At 40.4% G+C, this 16,819-nt stretch overlaps 2 protein-coding genes across 2 annotated transcripts; both read left to right on the forward strand.

Annotated features, from left to right (window-relative positions):
* The first annotated feature begins 390 nt into the window (after positions 1–390).
* Positions 391–5,629, forward strand: uap1l1 (UDP-N-acetylglucosamine pyrophosphorylase 1, like 1). Its single transcript, XM_034709313.1, has 10 exons — positions 391–626; positions 704–1,153; positions 2,276–2,480; positions 2,982–3,157; positions 3,228–3,400; positions 3,652–3,845; positions 4,311–4,451; positions 4,541–4,726; positions 4,971–5,037; positions 5,199–5,629. The coding sequence occupies exons 2-10, from the start codon at positions 874–876 to the stop codon at positions 5,283–5,285; spliced, it is 1,509 nt and encodes a 502-aa protein (XP_034565204.1). The 5' UTR covers positions 391–626; positions 704–873; the 3' UTR covers positions 5,286–5,629.
* A 1,217-nt stretch (positions 5,630–6,846) lies between these two features.
* zdhhc12b (zinc finger DHHC-type palmitoyltransferase 12b) lies at positions 6,847–16,818 on the forward strand. Its single transcript, XM_034710019.1, has 5 exons — positions 6,847–7,580; positions 9,446–9,585; positions 9,825–9,917; positions 11,918–12,084; positions 13,093–16,818. The coding sequence occupies exons 1-5, from the start codon at positions 7,484–7,486 to the stop codon at positions 13,406–13,408; spliced, it is 813 nt and encodes a 270-aa protein (XP_034565910.1). The 5' UTR covers positions 6,847–7,483; the 3' UTR covers positions 13,409–16,818.
* Position 16,819: the final 1 nt, after the last annotated feature.

Consider the following 16,819-nt stretch of genomic DNA (forward strand, 5'->3'; position numbering starts at 1 on the left):
TGGAGTACAACACCTTGAAGTTACACATTTCGGGGCAGTAGGTGGCGGTATGCACCTTTTTCATTTAGATGCGATCTGATATTAAATCGAGAGAAGAAGACAATGGATGGAACGATCAAACTGCAGTTCCTTATGTGTCCACTAGAGGCTGATGGACACCTCCTCTAGAAGGAAACCACTGAGGGCCCTTGATCCTAGATTCTTGTTTCCTCTAGGAGCTACTTGTAAAGGTTTCACTGTAGGACCGGTTTTCCTGCACACCGGGTTCCCCTCTACAAACATCTAACTATAAACTGTTCTTTATCCTCCATGTGGCATCAGACAGACCTTTACCTCCCTGCGTGTGTTTTCACCCTCAGTCCATCATGTGTGTCATTTGTAGACGGTCCCTGAGGAGGTCAGCTGCCACCACAGAAGAAGAAGAAGAAGAAGAAGAGGAGTGCTTGGACGTGTGAGAGTAAAAACGCTTACACAGACTTTATAATGGCCTCTTCTAGCAGTCTGGTCTTTGAGCAGACTTCCCTGCGGTGCTGTCAGCTGATCCTGGACGCTGATTCAGCAGAGTCTCTCCCTGAACTCTCCTCCTGTGTTTACCTGTTGCTGTGAGAACGTCCTGCAGACTCCGGGTACAGAATGTTATATCAGACATGTTTGTCCTCCTCTGCAAACACACAGATGCATAAAGACTTCTTTCTCTCTGCAGAGGTCTCTCCTGTTAGTTTGAGTCTCTCACCGCAGGATCCCGGACCAGCAGTCACGAGTTCCTCCTGACACACACTCACTTCCTGGAAACCACCTCAGCCCCCCTGCAGATCCACAGCCCAGACTGGAGGAAGAGTCTGGATTTAATCCGCTTTCTCTCAGAGACTCAACATGCTGTCATATGAAGACCTGCAGCAGGGTCTGGAGGCTGCAGGACAAACCCACATCCTGCAGTTCTGGTCCGAGCTGAGTGAGGAGGAGAGGGGCAGCTTTCTGCAGGAGCTATCTCAGCTGGACCTGAAGGGACTGAAGGATCACTGTGAGGGGGCTCAGAGGGCTGCAGAGTCCCCGCCGGAGAGTCTGGACCAGCACATAGAGCCGGTCCCTGCTGGGTCCATCGGCAGCGTGAGGAAAAGTGACAGAAAAGGTCTGAGAGAGTGGGAAGATGAAGGTGAGAGACACCAGGAGGGGAACTTTAGCCCCCAGCACAGAGTCAGGAACACAAAGAACAACATGAAGACTGAGTTTAGAGTCACAGCGGTCTTTTATATATCGCACGAGTATACAGAGCGGTACGATACTTTCTAAAGACCGATATTTTTCCGTAATAGGCTGATACAGTACATCATGTGAAATAGACACATGCTCAAATACAACATTCAGTTCAATAATATAAAATCAGCATTGTTTTATTTTTATTTATATTTGCATAATAAACATCCATGATGATATTTTGACGATAAAGTAAATAAATTAAGAGTAAACAGAAAGAAAACAAAAACACGACGGCAGAACTCATAATGCTGCATTCAAGTGCTGATGTAGATAATCGGAAAACATAGTTTCTAAATGTGAGAATACACTATGGCTCCTGAAAGTCAGAACAACTTGTCAGAAAGTTTGAGGGCATTTGGTACCAGACTTGTCAGGTTAATTTTTAATGTCATATTTTACAGAAACAGGGTGAAGCAAGAGCTACGTGTGATAATTCATGATTTGCACTCACATGTGATTCGTAATGTGGTATTAAGTGTTTAGTTTTTATTGTTGTCAGGGTAAAGGGACTTGGATTAGTTTTTTGTTTAATAAATACAACATGTCTTATTTGTTGTGCATCTAATTTGACTGTCCAATTTCGGGAGATAGGAATATCCGAGGAGCATCTGAATGCAGCGTTCCGCTACTCAAAATCTGAGCATTTCAAACTTTTTAAGTTCTTTTATGTGATAGAAATTCTTTTGTTTTTTAATACAGTGATGTTAAAGGTTTTAAAACAGGGATGTGGGTTAAATAAAAAGTCTTGAGGTATGTTTCAATTCTGTTAATCCTCTTGGAACAACGGAAGCAGACAGACAGGCAGTTTTCCCAGTGTCCTGGTGGAAAAGTGTCATCAGTGCAGACCCTCTCGAGTCTTCAGGTTATCAGGGTTTGAAACACCTGGCCTGATTCATGAAGCTCAGATAGTTTTGTCTTCAGTTTCCATGAAGGCTGAACATGAGCTGATGAGAATCCTGAGAATCCATCACGTCATGTTTGCATCCTGCAGCTGCTCACACCACCTCTCTCTCTTCAGGTCTCCTGCAGATCTCACAGAACCGTGTCGGAGTCCTGCTGCTGGCTGGGGGTCAGGGGACTCGTCTCGGTGTTCAGTACCCCAAAGGGATGTACAACGTCGGGCTGCCGAGTGGGAAGACGCTGTATCAGATCCAAGCTGAGAGGATCCACAGAGTCCAGCAGTTGGCCGAGAGGAGGCACGGCTCCAGGTGTACGGTCCCATGGTGAGACCAGGAGATGGATCAGTACTGTGATCCTGCAAGTTTCAGACTCGCTGAGCTGTGTTTGGATTAGTTTTTTCCTCTGAGGGGCATAAGTAGAGATGCAATGATTCTGACTCTGATTTCTTTGACAAACCCACACCTCCAGCAGGCACACAGCGACGTCAGTGATTATTGAACGTTGTGTTTTTGTTCACCTGGTAAATGTCATTCAGGTTTAAAAACAAGAGTAAAGGTCACCTGATAAAATCAACGCTCCAAGCAAGGCTGATCAATGATCTCAGGGAGAAAGAACTGAACAGTAAACTCAGAATCAGTCAGAAGTTTAAGAGTCATTGATTCTCTGTTTGTGTCTGAGTTTGTACGACTGAATGAAGATGAGTCCTCAGACTTTAGAGGACGTGCATAAGGTTAATGTTTAGGTAGATGATTCCTCCGTGCTTGTGTCTCCTCTGTAATCATGTTTTATATTTTAAAGTTGTTGTTTGCATGTTGTTTCCACAGGTACATCATGACCAGCGAGTTCACTCTGACTCCCACACAGAAGTTCTTTCAGGAGAACAATCACTTCGGTCTGAAGCCGTCAGACGTCATCATGTTCGAACAGAGGATGATCCCGGCGGTGACCTTTGAGGGAAAGGTCATCCTGCAGGGGAAGGGGAAGATTGCCATGGCTCCAGGTGGGTGTGGCTTCACCTTTGACCTCTGAGGTGAGTTAAAGTCTGAACCTGTTCCTCTCTGTGTTTAAAGACGGGAACGGGGGTCTGTACCAGGCTCTGGTGGACAACGCGGTGCTGGAGGACATGAAGAAGAGAGGGGTGGAGTACCTCCATGTTTACTGCGTGGACAACATCCTGGTCAAGATGGCTGACCCGGTGTTTGTGGGGTTCTGTGTGAGCAGAGGGGCGGACTGTGGAGCGAAGGTAGAGTGACATCGTGCAGGAGACAGAGAAACAGGAATCTTACCTTGTTAGTCTCTCCAGGATCATGATGCTGCTTTAAAGAGGGACGAACACATAAGTCTATATAATGCAGAGAAAAGAGTGTCAGAGGATCCATACAGCACGTTTAAGTCTCCCTACTTCAATGGTTTATAAAGTGCAGGTATTGCAGGACCTTACATAAAGAGATAAATGGGTGTATAAAATTGTTAATCTTGTCATGTGTCCATCAGGTGGTGGAGAAGGCGTGTCCTGCAGAGCCAGTGGGCGTGGTCTGCAGAGTGCAGGGCGTCACACAGGTGGTGGAGTACAGCGAGATCAAACCAGAGACCGCCGAGCTCAGAGAACCCGGAGGGGAACTGGTGTTCCGTGCCGGGAACATCTGCAACCACTTCTTCACCCGATCCTTCCTGCAGGACGTTGCTGAGTAAGATACTTCATCTCCAGCAAATCAATATCTGAACGTTAGAATATCAAATGTAGAAACTCTTTAGATGTTCAGGTAGTAAAAAAAAGCAATAAAAGAAAAAAATGTACATTAAAGCATTTAACATATCCATAAAATAGTGCAAAGAGTGCGTGTACAGATTACACATGTACTCATATTACAAAATTACATGTATTTATATTATGTAAGGCATACAATTCACAGACATATATGCCAAATGATTTTAAAACACAAATAAATAACTAAATAAAATAATAAATAAATAATAATGATAATGATTTAAAATAGAAAATAGGAAAATAGATAAAGAAAATGAAAATAATGAAAATAAAGATTTAAAAAATTAAAAAGGGAGCATAACAAAAAAAAGAAAAAGAACTTTTTTAACATACATTTTTGCTGTGAGGTGATTTGTTTTCATATGCTCCATTATTCCTCTCACAGGAAGTTTAAAGACCAGCTGAAACAACATGTTGCATTGAAGAAAGTTCCCTTCGTGGACTTGTGTGGGAATCAAGTCAAACCCACCAAACCCAACGGCATAAAGATGGAGAAGTTTGTGTTTGATGTCTTTCCTTTCTCCAGGTATTAATGTTTTTCCATCTTAAATTAAACATCATTAATGTGATTGTCTTTGCAGCTGATTCAGAGGTCTCCCTTTCTGTCTTTGGAAGGAACTTTGTTGCTTTCGAGGTCTTGAGAGAGGACGAGTTCTCCCCGCTAAAAAACGCAGACGGAGCGCCGTCAGACAGCCCGACCACAGCCAGAAACTCTCTGCTGAATCAACACTGCCGCTGGGCAGTGGCTGCAGGAGCCACGCTGACGGATGAACAAGGGAATAATGTTCCTGCTTCAACTAGGTCAGAGGGAATGCTCCTCAATATGCTCATAACATCAGGACCAAAACCCTGAGTTGGAAAACTGAAGTTTAATTTGCTTTACAATAAAGAAAGAAAGAACTAAAAACAACAAAACACTTCACAATAAAACCAAGTGATCAAACAATGAGGGAACAAATAAATGTGTACTTATGTGACTGAGTGTTATGTTGAGATAAGAAGCAGAAAATCTAAATCTAGTCATTGTTTGTGATCTCTTCCTCAGTGTTTCTGCAGGAGATGTTCCTCCAGCTCGATGTGAGATTTCACCGCTGGTCTCTTACTTTGGAGAGGTGAGCTAAGTCATCGTGTTGCAGGTTATAAACAGGAAGTTCTTGAATTATGTAATTTATTTTCAGGACTAGTTTGCAGCAATTAAAATACGTATCTTGAGAATGACTAATTTCTAACGGACTAAAAATGGATTCATGATTTAACCTCTCTCCCCCTGCAGGATCTGGATCAGATGCTGAGAGGGAGAACTCTGCAGAGTCCGTTTATACTGGATGAGAAAAAGGCCAGAGAGCTGCAGGCTCAGTGATGTGATGTGATGAACTGCAGAGAGTTCTGCAGAGCGAGGAGAAGATGCATCTGAGTACCTTGTTTACCTGAGATGTATACTATAATTATATGCATCTTTTTTTTTTGCCTAAAGCTACAAATACTCTTGTAATCTCTTGAAATCAAATACGGGGCTGTAAATGACAATGGAAATTTATAAAGCTTTTTTACACATGAAAACAAAGATACGACATACCTCAGGTTTGTTTCTCTCCTGGCTTTTATTTTAATTAATTCAACTCTACATTAATGTCCTCAAACTTTCATGGGTCATGAGTTAATTTTAAGCCTTTGTTATGATATTAATAAAATTATTACAACAAACTTGGTGTTAAGTGAATTGCTTTTAAGTAATGATTGCTTCTGACAAGTGTTTTCGTACTTTAGTTTAATTTGTTTATTTTATTTAATTGGAAAGTCAGGTAAAAAATGCTAAAACACCAAAGACCACAATGATTTAATATTGAGATATTCTAAAAAAGTATTTTATGCTTTTTTCTCATATTTCAAAAATTATTTAAACAATACATTTTTAAACTGTCACTTACACAGTTTTTGATTTCTTAGGTTAGCTTGTAAACAAACTTCAAAACCATGAGCTAAGAAATAGACATAAAAACAGATTATTCATATTTACAGAATCAAAATAAATAAAATAAATGTCCAAATTAAATTCATTCACATGTATGATGGATACTTAATCTCCCATTGGTTAGAGAGTTATGAAGCCTAATGACTGCAAAGATGAAGGATTTTCTGTATCTCTCAGTCCTGCAGCGCAGAGAGATGAGCTGTCCACTGCCGCTGTTTCTCTGGTCCACAAAGAAGTTGTGAAGTGGATGATCTGTGTAATTTAGGCCTCTAGCTTCTTCTGTGTGCATCTCTCCACCTCAGCCCCCCAGTGAGTCCAACCTGGTTCCAATCACAGTGCCAGCTTTGTTCACTAGTTTGCCTAGTCGCCAAGCATCCTTGTGTTTTAGCAGACTGCAGCATAGAATAACACACTTGACACCACAGACTGATAAAACATGTCTGCAATTGCATGTATGTATATTATGTAGGCATATAATTCCCTGATACATAAACCAAATAAATTAAAAACAATATAAATGAGTAAATACATTATTCAATTAATTCAAAAATGAACAATGTTAATGATAATTTTTAATTTTAAATAGATAAAGAAAATAATTAAATAATTAAAATAAAAAATGATTTATTACAACAACAACAAAAAATAGAAAGTAACAAAAAAGAATTGTAGTGCACATATTTGCTGCTAAGCGATCAATCTTCATATGGTTTGATCTCCTGCTCCTTTATTCATCTCTCAGGAAGTCCCTTATCTGCTTATACATTTTATACTAACATTTAAATCCTGATATGATTCTCATTTTTCTCCTAGTTAATTCATTTTTCAAATGTTTAATATTTTCCTTTTTTAATTGTTTCAAAATTGTAATGTTTTTTACATTTTAAATGTATTATTCTTTTAAATATTTTTTTTCTTTGTTTAATTTTCCCGCATTGTTGTAACTGACACATGTTGAATAAAGGTTTTTTTGAGGGGGAAAAAACTCGCAATGTTAAACAAAAAGGTTCCTTGAGCCCGCCCTAATCGTCATGTGGTTGATTCTGGCCAATCACAGTCCAGCCTTTAAAGGGACATCAACAAAACACAGCTGTACTGAAGCTGTTGGTTTGTGTTGCGTTATTATTACCGTGGCTCTTGCTTTAAATCGTTATTAAATACTTCACAGTACGGTTCCCTTTAAATACTGTGTTTTTCGACATATATTCAATTCAAAGTTTGGCTCCGGTACTTCACGCTGCGGGCTAACGGTCGCTCCAACGGTCGCTCGGTAATTCGACGCTGACGTTAGCTTGTTGTATATCTCACCGCTGGATGCAGGTATTACAGCAGCTTGTTGTTTATCTCACCGCTGGACGCAGGTGTGACAGCAGCTTGTTTATCTCACCGCTGGACGCAGGTGTGACATCAGCTTGTTTATCTCACCGCTGGATGCAGGAGTGACAGCAGCCTGTTGTTTATCTCACCGCTGGATGCAGGTGTGACAGCAGCCTGTTGTTTATCTCACCGCTGGATGCAGGTGTGTCATTTGCTCATCCTGGGTGTGAAGCCTCGGTCCTTGATGGATGCTCTAACATGCTAGGACCATGTTCAAGAATGTGTTCGGCTCAGGGTTTCTGGTGAGAACAGCTCATGTGATTTTGACATGGGTCATAACGCTCATCCTCTTCCTACATGATACAGGTAAGACTCCCACACAACTAATAACAATGAAAAACACTATATTAAATCATAATGTGCATATTCAGGGTCATTAATTGATTTAATTGAGGATGGAGAAGTTCATTTTGGATATATGGTGGAATTTCCACTACAAATATATATTGTAATTTAATAAAATAACTGTTTAAAATGCAATGAATGATGATAATCCGTATTGCTGTACATGAATATTTTTACTTTAAAATTAGAAATTATTTGATTTATTTTTTATGCTAATAAGTCATAATATTTAGCATGATTCAATACACCGATTAGAGGTAAAAATGTACTCTTCCACAGCAGGAACTAGGAACCTTTTGAGGAGCTTTGTGCATTTTGACAGCAGGAACCAGGTTCTAACTTTAGTTACTGGGTAGTTAATCTCCCCCTGTAATGAACCTACTCGGTGGTACTTTCTGAAGTTCCAGGAACTTTGGGAGCAGGGCCTGCAGTGCTGAACGTTTCTGATTGGTGGAGTACCCGCAGTGTTTTTATTTCCCCCTCCATCCATAATAACATCACACACACCTCTGATTCACTTGGGTTAATAACTCCTGAACATTGGTCTTCTCTGAGCCTGATAGTGTGAATGCGTCTCTCCCGGTGTTACAGTCTGAAGAGTGACTCTGTAAACTGGAGACCTTCAGCTGAACGTGTCAGTGTTTGTGGAGTTTACAACAGCTGTTGAAACAAAGAAGGAGTCCTCTGGAATTCATCTTAGTTTAGTTTTTATTCAAATGTCAAAATCTCCTAATCAGATATTTAATGATCATCTAAAGACGTTTGTGCGGGATGCATCCGGCTGAGAGTCTCCAGTTAACAGGGTCGCTCTTTAAACTGATCTATCTCACAAATGATAAACCCGTTGAAACTGCAGCTCCACAGCCTCACAAACAACAAACTGTGATGTTGGGTCGGCCTTCACTCCCCATGAACATCAGCGAGTCTTGGCCGCCTATGACCCTGTCCCCCGTTTTTTCTTCCTTGGACCCCGTCGTCTAACCACCACAGTCTGGTTCACCTACCGCTGATCATATCCCACCCACTGACAGGTTGATAAATAACCCTTATTGGTGATGATGTGTGTTTGGGTCATTAGATGAATTTGTGTCAGAGACCATTAACCAAATTAATTCACCTCAGTTCTGAGAAATTGTTCTGTGCAGCAGGTTAAGCTTTACGTTCACCTTGAGCAGGTTAACTTTAACAACAACATACACTTTAGAATCTTTAATACTTCATAAAAAAAAGACTAACAAATGATTGATACTGACAGATATGTTTAAAGAACATCAGAATCAGAAATACTTGATTTATCCCTGCAGGGAAATTCAGTTATTACAGTATGCAATTATAAACAGTATGTAAGAAAGTCAAAATATTATTAGAAAAAAATGTGATGAATAAATAAAATAAATGATGAAAACATTTAATCAAATAGTATAATAATAATAAAAAATATACACTCAGGACTGAAGCACAAAAGAGAAAACATACAAAACTCAGAGAGTCTGTTTTTGTGTCAGCACGCTGAGAGGGATGAAAATGCGGACTCATTCCTCTGAGAGTGCCTTACATAAGTATTCAACCCCCACATTAACAGGTTCAAAACTAGAATTAAAATCAGGCTTTTAACCCTTTCATGAACACAATTCCTCAGATCTGTCTTTGGTAAATGTGCTCTGCAGGTTTCGCTCCCTCATCTTGGTCTGAGCTAAAGACTCCCCTTAAAGTTGAGTGTTTTATCAGCTTGGTGGATTTAAAACCAGGAAAGCATTTAATTTGACCAGTGTTTGCATATTATTTACATGTTATTAAACTCTGTCCTGTTTGTGTTTTGTTTGAAGAGCTGAGGAAGCAGGAGGAGACAGGTCAGCTTGTCCAGCCCGTGCTCTTCGTCCTGCTGGTGCTGGTGTCCGTGTTGCTCTATTTCGCCGTCTCTCTGATGGATCCTGGATTCATCCTCTCTGATGACAGCGACCTACAGGTGAGGAGAGATCCTGACGATACCAAAACATTTGATTAGTCAAAAGTCAAAGAAGCAGCAGGAGCATGTTTACACAGGATCTTAAAGGAAGTAGAGCTTTCCCTTTCATTTTGTTTTAATGTCACTTTTCATAAAGGTCAGCTGACTGCTCCCTCATCATATTGCAGATGTACTGTATTGCACCCGAGGCGAGTCATACACCCTCTGTTCTTTATTCTTTTTCTCTTATGATGTTGCAGTTCACCCTGGGAGTGACTGAGGAGCAGCAGGACATGATCCCACCCACCACCAAATCTCTGCGACAGAGACGCTGCGGTCACTGTCTGCTGCAGGTGAGCTGCCTGAGAAACACAGACATGCAAAAACTGCAGTACCTCAAGTGTCCACTAGAGGTACTGCAAAAAACCAAAGAAACCCTCAATGAGGGCCATACTAAAATTTTACTGCCCCTTCACAAAATCTCTCGAGGAACCATACAGTGACGTTACTTAGAATTCATCCTCAGTCTGCAAACCTTCATAGTCAATACCTGCCTCAAAAGATCACATTTCTCTGTTTACTCTTGCCCTCAGGGTTAATTGACTGATTGGTGATTGATCGTCTGTGGGGACCCAGTGTTTGTTTTTGTAGCTCTCAGGATGAAATGTGACTCTTGATCTTCAGTTCTTGTAGGATCCCTCAGTGGTTTAGAATAACAGGTGTGTTGTGGAGTATTACAGCTCCGTGTTACACCACAGTGTGACCTACAGTAAACAAGAAACATCATATGATACAGCCGTCAGTCCGTGTTTGTAATCCTGTACAGGGAGTGTGTTTGATCATGTGAGCTTTAACCCTTTAGACTTTAACAATCTGAAATTTAAAGAGACTCATTCAGGCTCAATACTGAGGCTTTTGTGTTTGCTTGTTTGTGTTTCTTTATAGTTTTAATGCTGCTAAAACTACTAAAACTAAACATTCTCAAAAAAAACAACTAAACTGACAAACCAGTATTAAAAACTAACAGAAAAAAACAAGTCAGGCTAAATATTGGATTAAAAAAATCTAGACTAACATACTAAGATTAAAAACTAACTAAAAAATGTAACTCAGACTAAATATTGAATTTTAAAAAATTCTAAACTAACAAACCAACATTTAAAACTATTTAAAAAAGTTAACTCAGTCTAAAAAATCCATTAAAAAAAATCTAGACTCACAAACCAGAATTAAAAACTAACAAAAAATTTAACTGAGACTAATTATTTAATTTAAAAAATCTATACTAACATACCAACATTAAAAACTAATACAAAATTTAAACAGAGACTAAATACTGAATTTTAAAAATTCTAAACTGACAAACCATTTAAAACTTAAAAAAAATAAAAATAAACCCAGACAAAAAAATCCAGCTAAATCAAGCTAAACTGACAAAACAGCATTAAAAAACAACAAAAAAATGTAGCCCGCACTAAGTATTGAATAAAAAATAAATAAACTAACAAACCAGCATTAAAAAGATGAATTTAAATCAAACTGAGATTAAATAACAAAAGTTAAAAACAAAATATATTGTCAGCTGGCTCCAGGGGACCCAAATAAAATTTGTTTTAAATGTTCAGTGTTTTCAGGAAACATATGAAAAAGAGCAGAGAGGGTAAAGACTGATCAAGGAGATGAGAACTGAAGTTTAACAATTTATCAACAATAAAAAACAAGATCTGAACACAGTAACCTTTTTTAAACTGACATGTCACCTCACAGCTGGGGTCAAAGGTCATAAATGTTTGGGAGACCAAGGGTGAATAATGAGCTACATACATCAGCAATAAAAAGTTATAGCTTTAACATTTTATTAATTTAAATATTATCTGATATAACTGATATATAAATACCTTCCTGATAGTTGATCCTCCCAGTGGAGCTGTTTGTTCTAAACTAAGATCTCTCCAGCCCCATATGCTGCTGTGTTGCTCCTCTAACAGATGGTTAATGTGTAATTCTCCCAGGATGTGAACTGTAGCTTAGTGACAGTCTGCTGAAATCTCATCACATTTCATTTTTCCAGGCTGATGAACAACAGCAGCTATTCTTTCACACCAGTGGTCAAAATCAGCTTCACAGAGCAGTGAGCAGGAAAACTGTTGCTCCAGTTAGCCTGGCTGCTAACTTGAGTGTAAACAGCTTTTAGATCAACGCGTCCAGAGCACAAAGCATGAATACAAGTTTGTTTTTTATCAACAACATTATTTTAGACATGTTTTCATTCTGTACCTTTACAGACAGACTGATGCATGTTCATATTTAATTTATTGGATTCATAATTTTAATTCACTGTGTTCCTGAGCAGCAGCCAATGAGATCCAAGCACTGCCAGACGTGTCAGCACTGTGTGCGGCGGTACGACCATCACTGCCCGTGGATCGAGAACTGCGTTGGCGAGAAGAACCATCGCTGGTTTGTTCTCTACCTGGCTGTTCAGCTGCTGGTGCTGCTGTGGGGGCTGCACATCGCCTGGTGAGGAAAACATGATCACTGGATACTTTAGAAAAACTTGTTTACTCACTGATGAACTCTAATTCTGTTTTGATAAGATAAGATAGTCCTTTACTCGTCCCACAACGGGGAAATTCAAGTGTCACAGTAGCAAAGTAGACAGTGCAAAAAAAATATAAAGCAAACAAGAGCCTATAAAGAAAAATTATTAAAAAGTTATTAGCAATTAAAATTAAAATTAAAGAGGTAAAAAAATAGCATATCTACAACATATATATATATATATTATTGGTTATATAGTTTGACCACTGCAGGAAGAAAAGATATCAGTCACATGAAGATAATTTACCTGAACATATTGTGTATCTAGTTAAAATGAGTAGTATTGACCAATCAGGTGTCAGCAGGAAAAAACAGTCCGTATGGAGAGCAAAAGCAGGCGTGTAATGACATCCCGGCTCCCATGGTTTTTAATCTGAGGAGGATTTCTTTCTCTCTATAAACAGATATCTGCGTAAAGAGCAGCTAACAATCTGTTCTAGGTCAAACGTTTACACTGAGACACAAATCTGCTTGATGCTGTGTCACTAAAGACAATCAGTGTTTAGATTTCCTGACTTCCTGGAACGCATCAGAAATGATGGATCCCACCATCAGGGCGGGCAGAAGGTATTCTAGAATTCTGACATCAAATGGAACATTCCGTGAAGAAGGTCAGATCTGAAAAACATCAGTGTCTTTAATCCTCTTTCATAGACCTCCGTTAAACAAACAAACATTGTAAAAGTAGTTTTCTTCTCCTCTTGAGGACAGACCTGACAAAGTTTGACTTTTGACTTTTGACTAATCTGCATCATGATGTTGCTATTTCAGCAAACTTAAGACCCGTTAATTACAAGAACATTACAAGAACATCAGTTTCTGTTTCAGGTTCATACCACTTAAGGAAGCTATAGTGAAGCCTCTGTGGAACTGTTTACAGTGAAACTGAGACTCACCACAAACCCCTGTGTCTTCTTGTCTCCTCAGGACGGGGTTCAGCTTCGCGCCCACCTGGCAGCTGTGGCTGCGGACTAACGGCATGCTGCTGACGGTAGCCATCCTCGTGGCTCTGCTGTCGCTCATCGTGCTGCTGCTGCTCGGCTCTCACCTGTACCTGGTCTCGCTCAACACCACCACCTGGGAGTTCATGTCTCGCCACCGCATCTCCTACCTCAAACACTGCGGCGCCGACGAAAACCCCTTTGACCGCGGGACCTTGCACAACCTGTGGGGCTTCTTCTGCGTGTGGGGCACTGTGGTGTGGGAACAGGTGTACTTCAGGGAGGGCAGCGACCAGGTGTGAGGACAAACACAAACACAGCTTCAGCAGACTTAGACTGTGTTAAGCTTACGAGTATCTCTTCTGGATTCAAGGAGAACACACTCCTGTCCACAAATCTGGAGAAAAACAAAACGTGTGTGCGGTTTACCTCTCCAGAGACATGTGTGAATAACTCTACAACTTCTTCCTTCTTTTACAAGATCACCCTGATCCAGCCGAACCCTGAGGCACAGATATCCTTATTTAATACTTTATATATGTGCTTTTACATGCAGATAATCTCTGCAGGAGCTTTTCAATCAAATTGAACATGTAATAACTAAAATCTAACTACCTAATCATATTTTATTATACAGTTTTGTACAGTTGTTGAATCATTTTGACTGTACTTGTGCGAACAAATCATTTGGATGAAAAGGAGCTGTCGAATCTGAGAAGTCGAGGACCAAATCTGGACAGTGGCTGGATCCTTGACCGACAGGTCGTCTAAATATTAATGTAGAATTGCGCCTTCTTTTCATAAAAGTAGCTCCTCCCAAGTTGCTTCTGATTGGTTGACCTTATCCCCTCCCCAAAGAACTGTGACCCCCCCCAGAGAGAAGAGTGTCGTCAGCAAAACTGAGGCCCCAAAATACCCCTGACCCGACCTGCGACACCCTGATCAGGTTTCTGTTTGTGGTTCAAACTAACCGGTTAGTGATTTCTCTTTGATACGATGGACAAACTGTTTATTTATTTATGTTTTTCGTGTTATTTAACAGACTTATTGCACTCATAAGATTGCTCTTAGATGAGGGTGGAAGATGACATCCCTGCACTTGTGTATCGCTGTATTGTAACATAAAGTAGGACGGGTAAATGAAGCACAAATATCCAGCCTATGAAACCAGCAGAGACGTTAGAGGCTCAGTTAGAGGTACCCGGATATATTCGATCATAACGGACTGCCATGAAGCCAGAAAACGTCACTTTTAATCCCCTGAAGTTTTAAAAGACAAGACACCAGCACTCCAGCGTCTGATTTAACATATTTGTTTATAGACATGGACTGAAATCTAGCTGAATGTGAGAAAAACTGTGGGTTAAACATTTCCCTGACTGCTGCTGCTCACAGGATGAGGAACCAGCCCTTCTGATTTGAGATTACACTCAAACATACTCCTAAAATATTCTACCGTCACTTTAAGACGTGCAGAAGGACTTGTAAGTTGCAAAATGTGTTACTTTGAGACATTTATCTCTCAGAGTAATGTTATTTTTCTGTGGCTCAGATTTCCAGAGCTGAATTTTGTCCCGAGGCGGCCCCTGATTGTTTACAACCATCGAAGTATAACAAATCCCTGAGACACACAATCACCCGCTCTGTCTCCAGGCTCTTCTCTGTCCCACTTTAAGGCTCTGAGTGAAGCCGGTCATTAAAACGCTCGACTCCATTCGACCCTCATTCCTGCGTCCTCCGCTGAATCATTCATGTGGGTGGTAATTATGTGTGAAACTCCTCCTGCAAGACTTCTGCTCTTACACATGCTGAGTGACTGTTACTTTAAGAGGTGCTGCAGTGTTTCAAACCTGGGACCTTGTTTATCTGTGTTTTTTTGTCCCTGACAAGCCCAGGTTATTCTCCTAAGAGTCTGACAACATTACAGAAGACAGGCTCAGGTTGTTCTCCTAAGAGTCTGATAACATTACAGAAAGGATCCTGTAGAGAGAGAGCTTTATGAGGAAGAGGAAGAGGAATTTAACCACACACAGACGTGACATCACTTTCTTTAAAGCCACCAGACCTCATTCATAAAAACTCAGATTTTACCACAAATACACAGCAGTTCCTGGTCGATCACTTCCTCATTTCCTCAAGTTTATTTGTGCTTTTGTGAGACTCTCGATTGTTCAAAAGGCGAGAACTCATCCAACTAAATGTTTTTGTAACAAACAATAACACAGACAACAAGACCAACTGAGGGAGCGGTAAACAAGCAACTTCCATGGAGTTTGGTGGCTTGGAATACGATCATTTAATGTCGGATTCAGGCTAAAAAAATCCTCTTCCTCTTCCTCATAGAGCTCTCTCTGTATGGATCCTTTAACACAGAATAACAGGAGTTGCTGGTCTACCCTCGCCTTGATCAGAGAGGTTTTTGGGTTCATTTAGGTTGCGCAATTATTTTAATCAGGGCAGACTTCATGATGAGGGAACAATTATTTGTTTTACATGTTTAGAGAACGAGAAATGGGAAGCATCGACAGGGATTAGACTTCATCATGTTGTCCTCATGTACTCAAAGAGGTAGTGAGGCTGAGAGCAGGAAAGGACCCCCCCCCCCCCCCCCCCCCCCCCCCCCCTTAGGAGTCTAGACTAGGATGCAGGGTGAGCTAAGGAGCTGAGGAGTTGGACACAGATGAGATGGATTGTTGCTGACTAGGATGGAGGAGGGTTGCAGTGCTTGGACTGAAACGTCGACTGAAAGCAGAACAGAGATCAGATTGAAATTTTTGGCAGCAGCAGGATGATTGGTCTACTCGTAGCACGGCGCAGTTTGTCTGTATGTTGATCTAGTAAATGGAGATAAAGTCGACCAGAGCAATGAGGAACCAGCACAGGCATGAGGACGCTAACCTGCAGGTTGTAGACACACTGGAAACCAATTTGACATACTTTACTCACAGACTCTCAGATCCTTTATTAAACCGTGTTGAATGAAACGTGCTCAGATGTGTTTTCGTACCAGTTCAGACCCCGTAAAGGTCCTGGTTTTAGAGACCCTGTGGTTCCTCTTTAATTCTGCGTTTATGAAGTTCTGCTTCGTCAGCCTCGTCTTTGTTTATTCTTCCGTTTGACCCTCACTCCCGCGTCCTCCTCTGAATTATTAATGCTGTCGTGTCATTATGCTGAACACTCTCAGTGAGCCCGAGTATCAGACTGTTAATGAACCTTGAAGTTTACTTTGAATACAAACATGATGTTTGAACTTTAAAGGACGTGTTTGAGGTGCAGAAACTGATCTTAGTGAACAACTCTTACTGATTTATTTTTGTTCTGTGTGATACTTCTCTGTATTTAAAGATTTTAAAGGATGAACATCTTTGATCTGAACGCCGATTATGAGTTGAAGTGAGTGAAACTTATAATCCTGTTCTTGATATTTAAATGTGCACATGTTTTATCGTTGGAGCATTTAATCTGACTGATGTACAGGATGTTTTGACTTTATCAGCATTTAAAGCTATTTCATATCTTTGTAAATATCAGGCAGAACTCTGAGTGCAATACATTGTTTCCTTTTAACCTTCTCGTGCAATAGTAACCCAGCAATAACCGTGGTGTTGATTCTCCTGTACAGTGAGCGCTCATGTTGTGAACTTCTGATCATATGCAATGTTTTTTTACTTCTTTGAAACGACGCGTCAATAAACACAGATCATTAAACGTCT

This window comes from Notolabrus celidotus, chromosome 19, assembly GCF_009762535.1.
Source record: "Notolabrus celidotus isolate fNotCel1 chromosome 19, fNotCel1.pri, whole genome shotgun sequence".
In the NCBI taxonomy this organism is placed as follows: domain Eukaryota; kingdom Metazoa; phylum Chordata; class Actinopteri; order Labriformes; family Labridae; genus Notolabrus; species Notolabrus celidotus.

What these genes read in the sequence shown, in the direction of transcription:
- zdhhc12b (XM_034710019.1), top strand. Translation starts at nt 7,484, where the DNA reads ATGTTCAAGAATGTGTTCGGCTCAGGGTTTCTGGTGAGAACAGCTCAT. An exon ending in CCTCTTCCTACATGATACAG is followed by an intron (nt 7,581 to 9,445) that starts GTAAGACTCCCA and finishes TTTTGTTTGAAG; the next exon opens with AGCTGAGGAAGCAGGAGGAG. An exon ending in GCGGTCACTGTCTGCTGCAG is followed by an intron (nt 9,918 to 11,917) that starts GTGAGCTGCCTG and finishes GTTCCTGAGCAG; the next exon opens with CAGCCAATGAGATCCAAGCA.
- uap1l1 (XM_034709313.1), top strand. Translation starts at nt 874, where the DNA reads ATGCTGTCATATGAAGACCTGCAGCAGGGTCTGGAGGCTGCAGGACAA. An exon ending in GAGAGAGTGGGAAGATGAAG is followed by an intron (nt 1,154 to 2,275) that starts GTGAGAGACACC and finishes CTCTCTCTTCAG; the next exon opens with GTCTCCTGCAGATCTCACAG. An exon ending in GAAGATTGCCATGGCTCCAG is followed by an intron (nt 3,158 to 3,227) that starts GTGGGTGTGGCT and finishes CTGTGTTTAAAG; the next exon opens with ACGGGAACGGGGGTCTGTAC.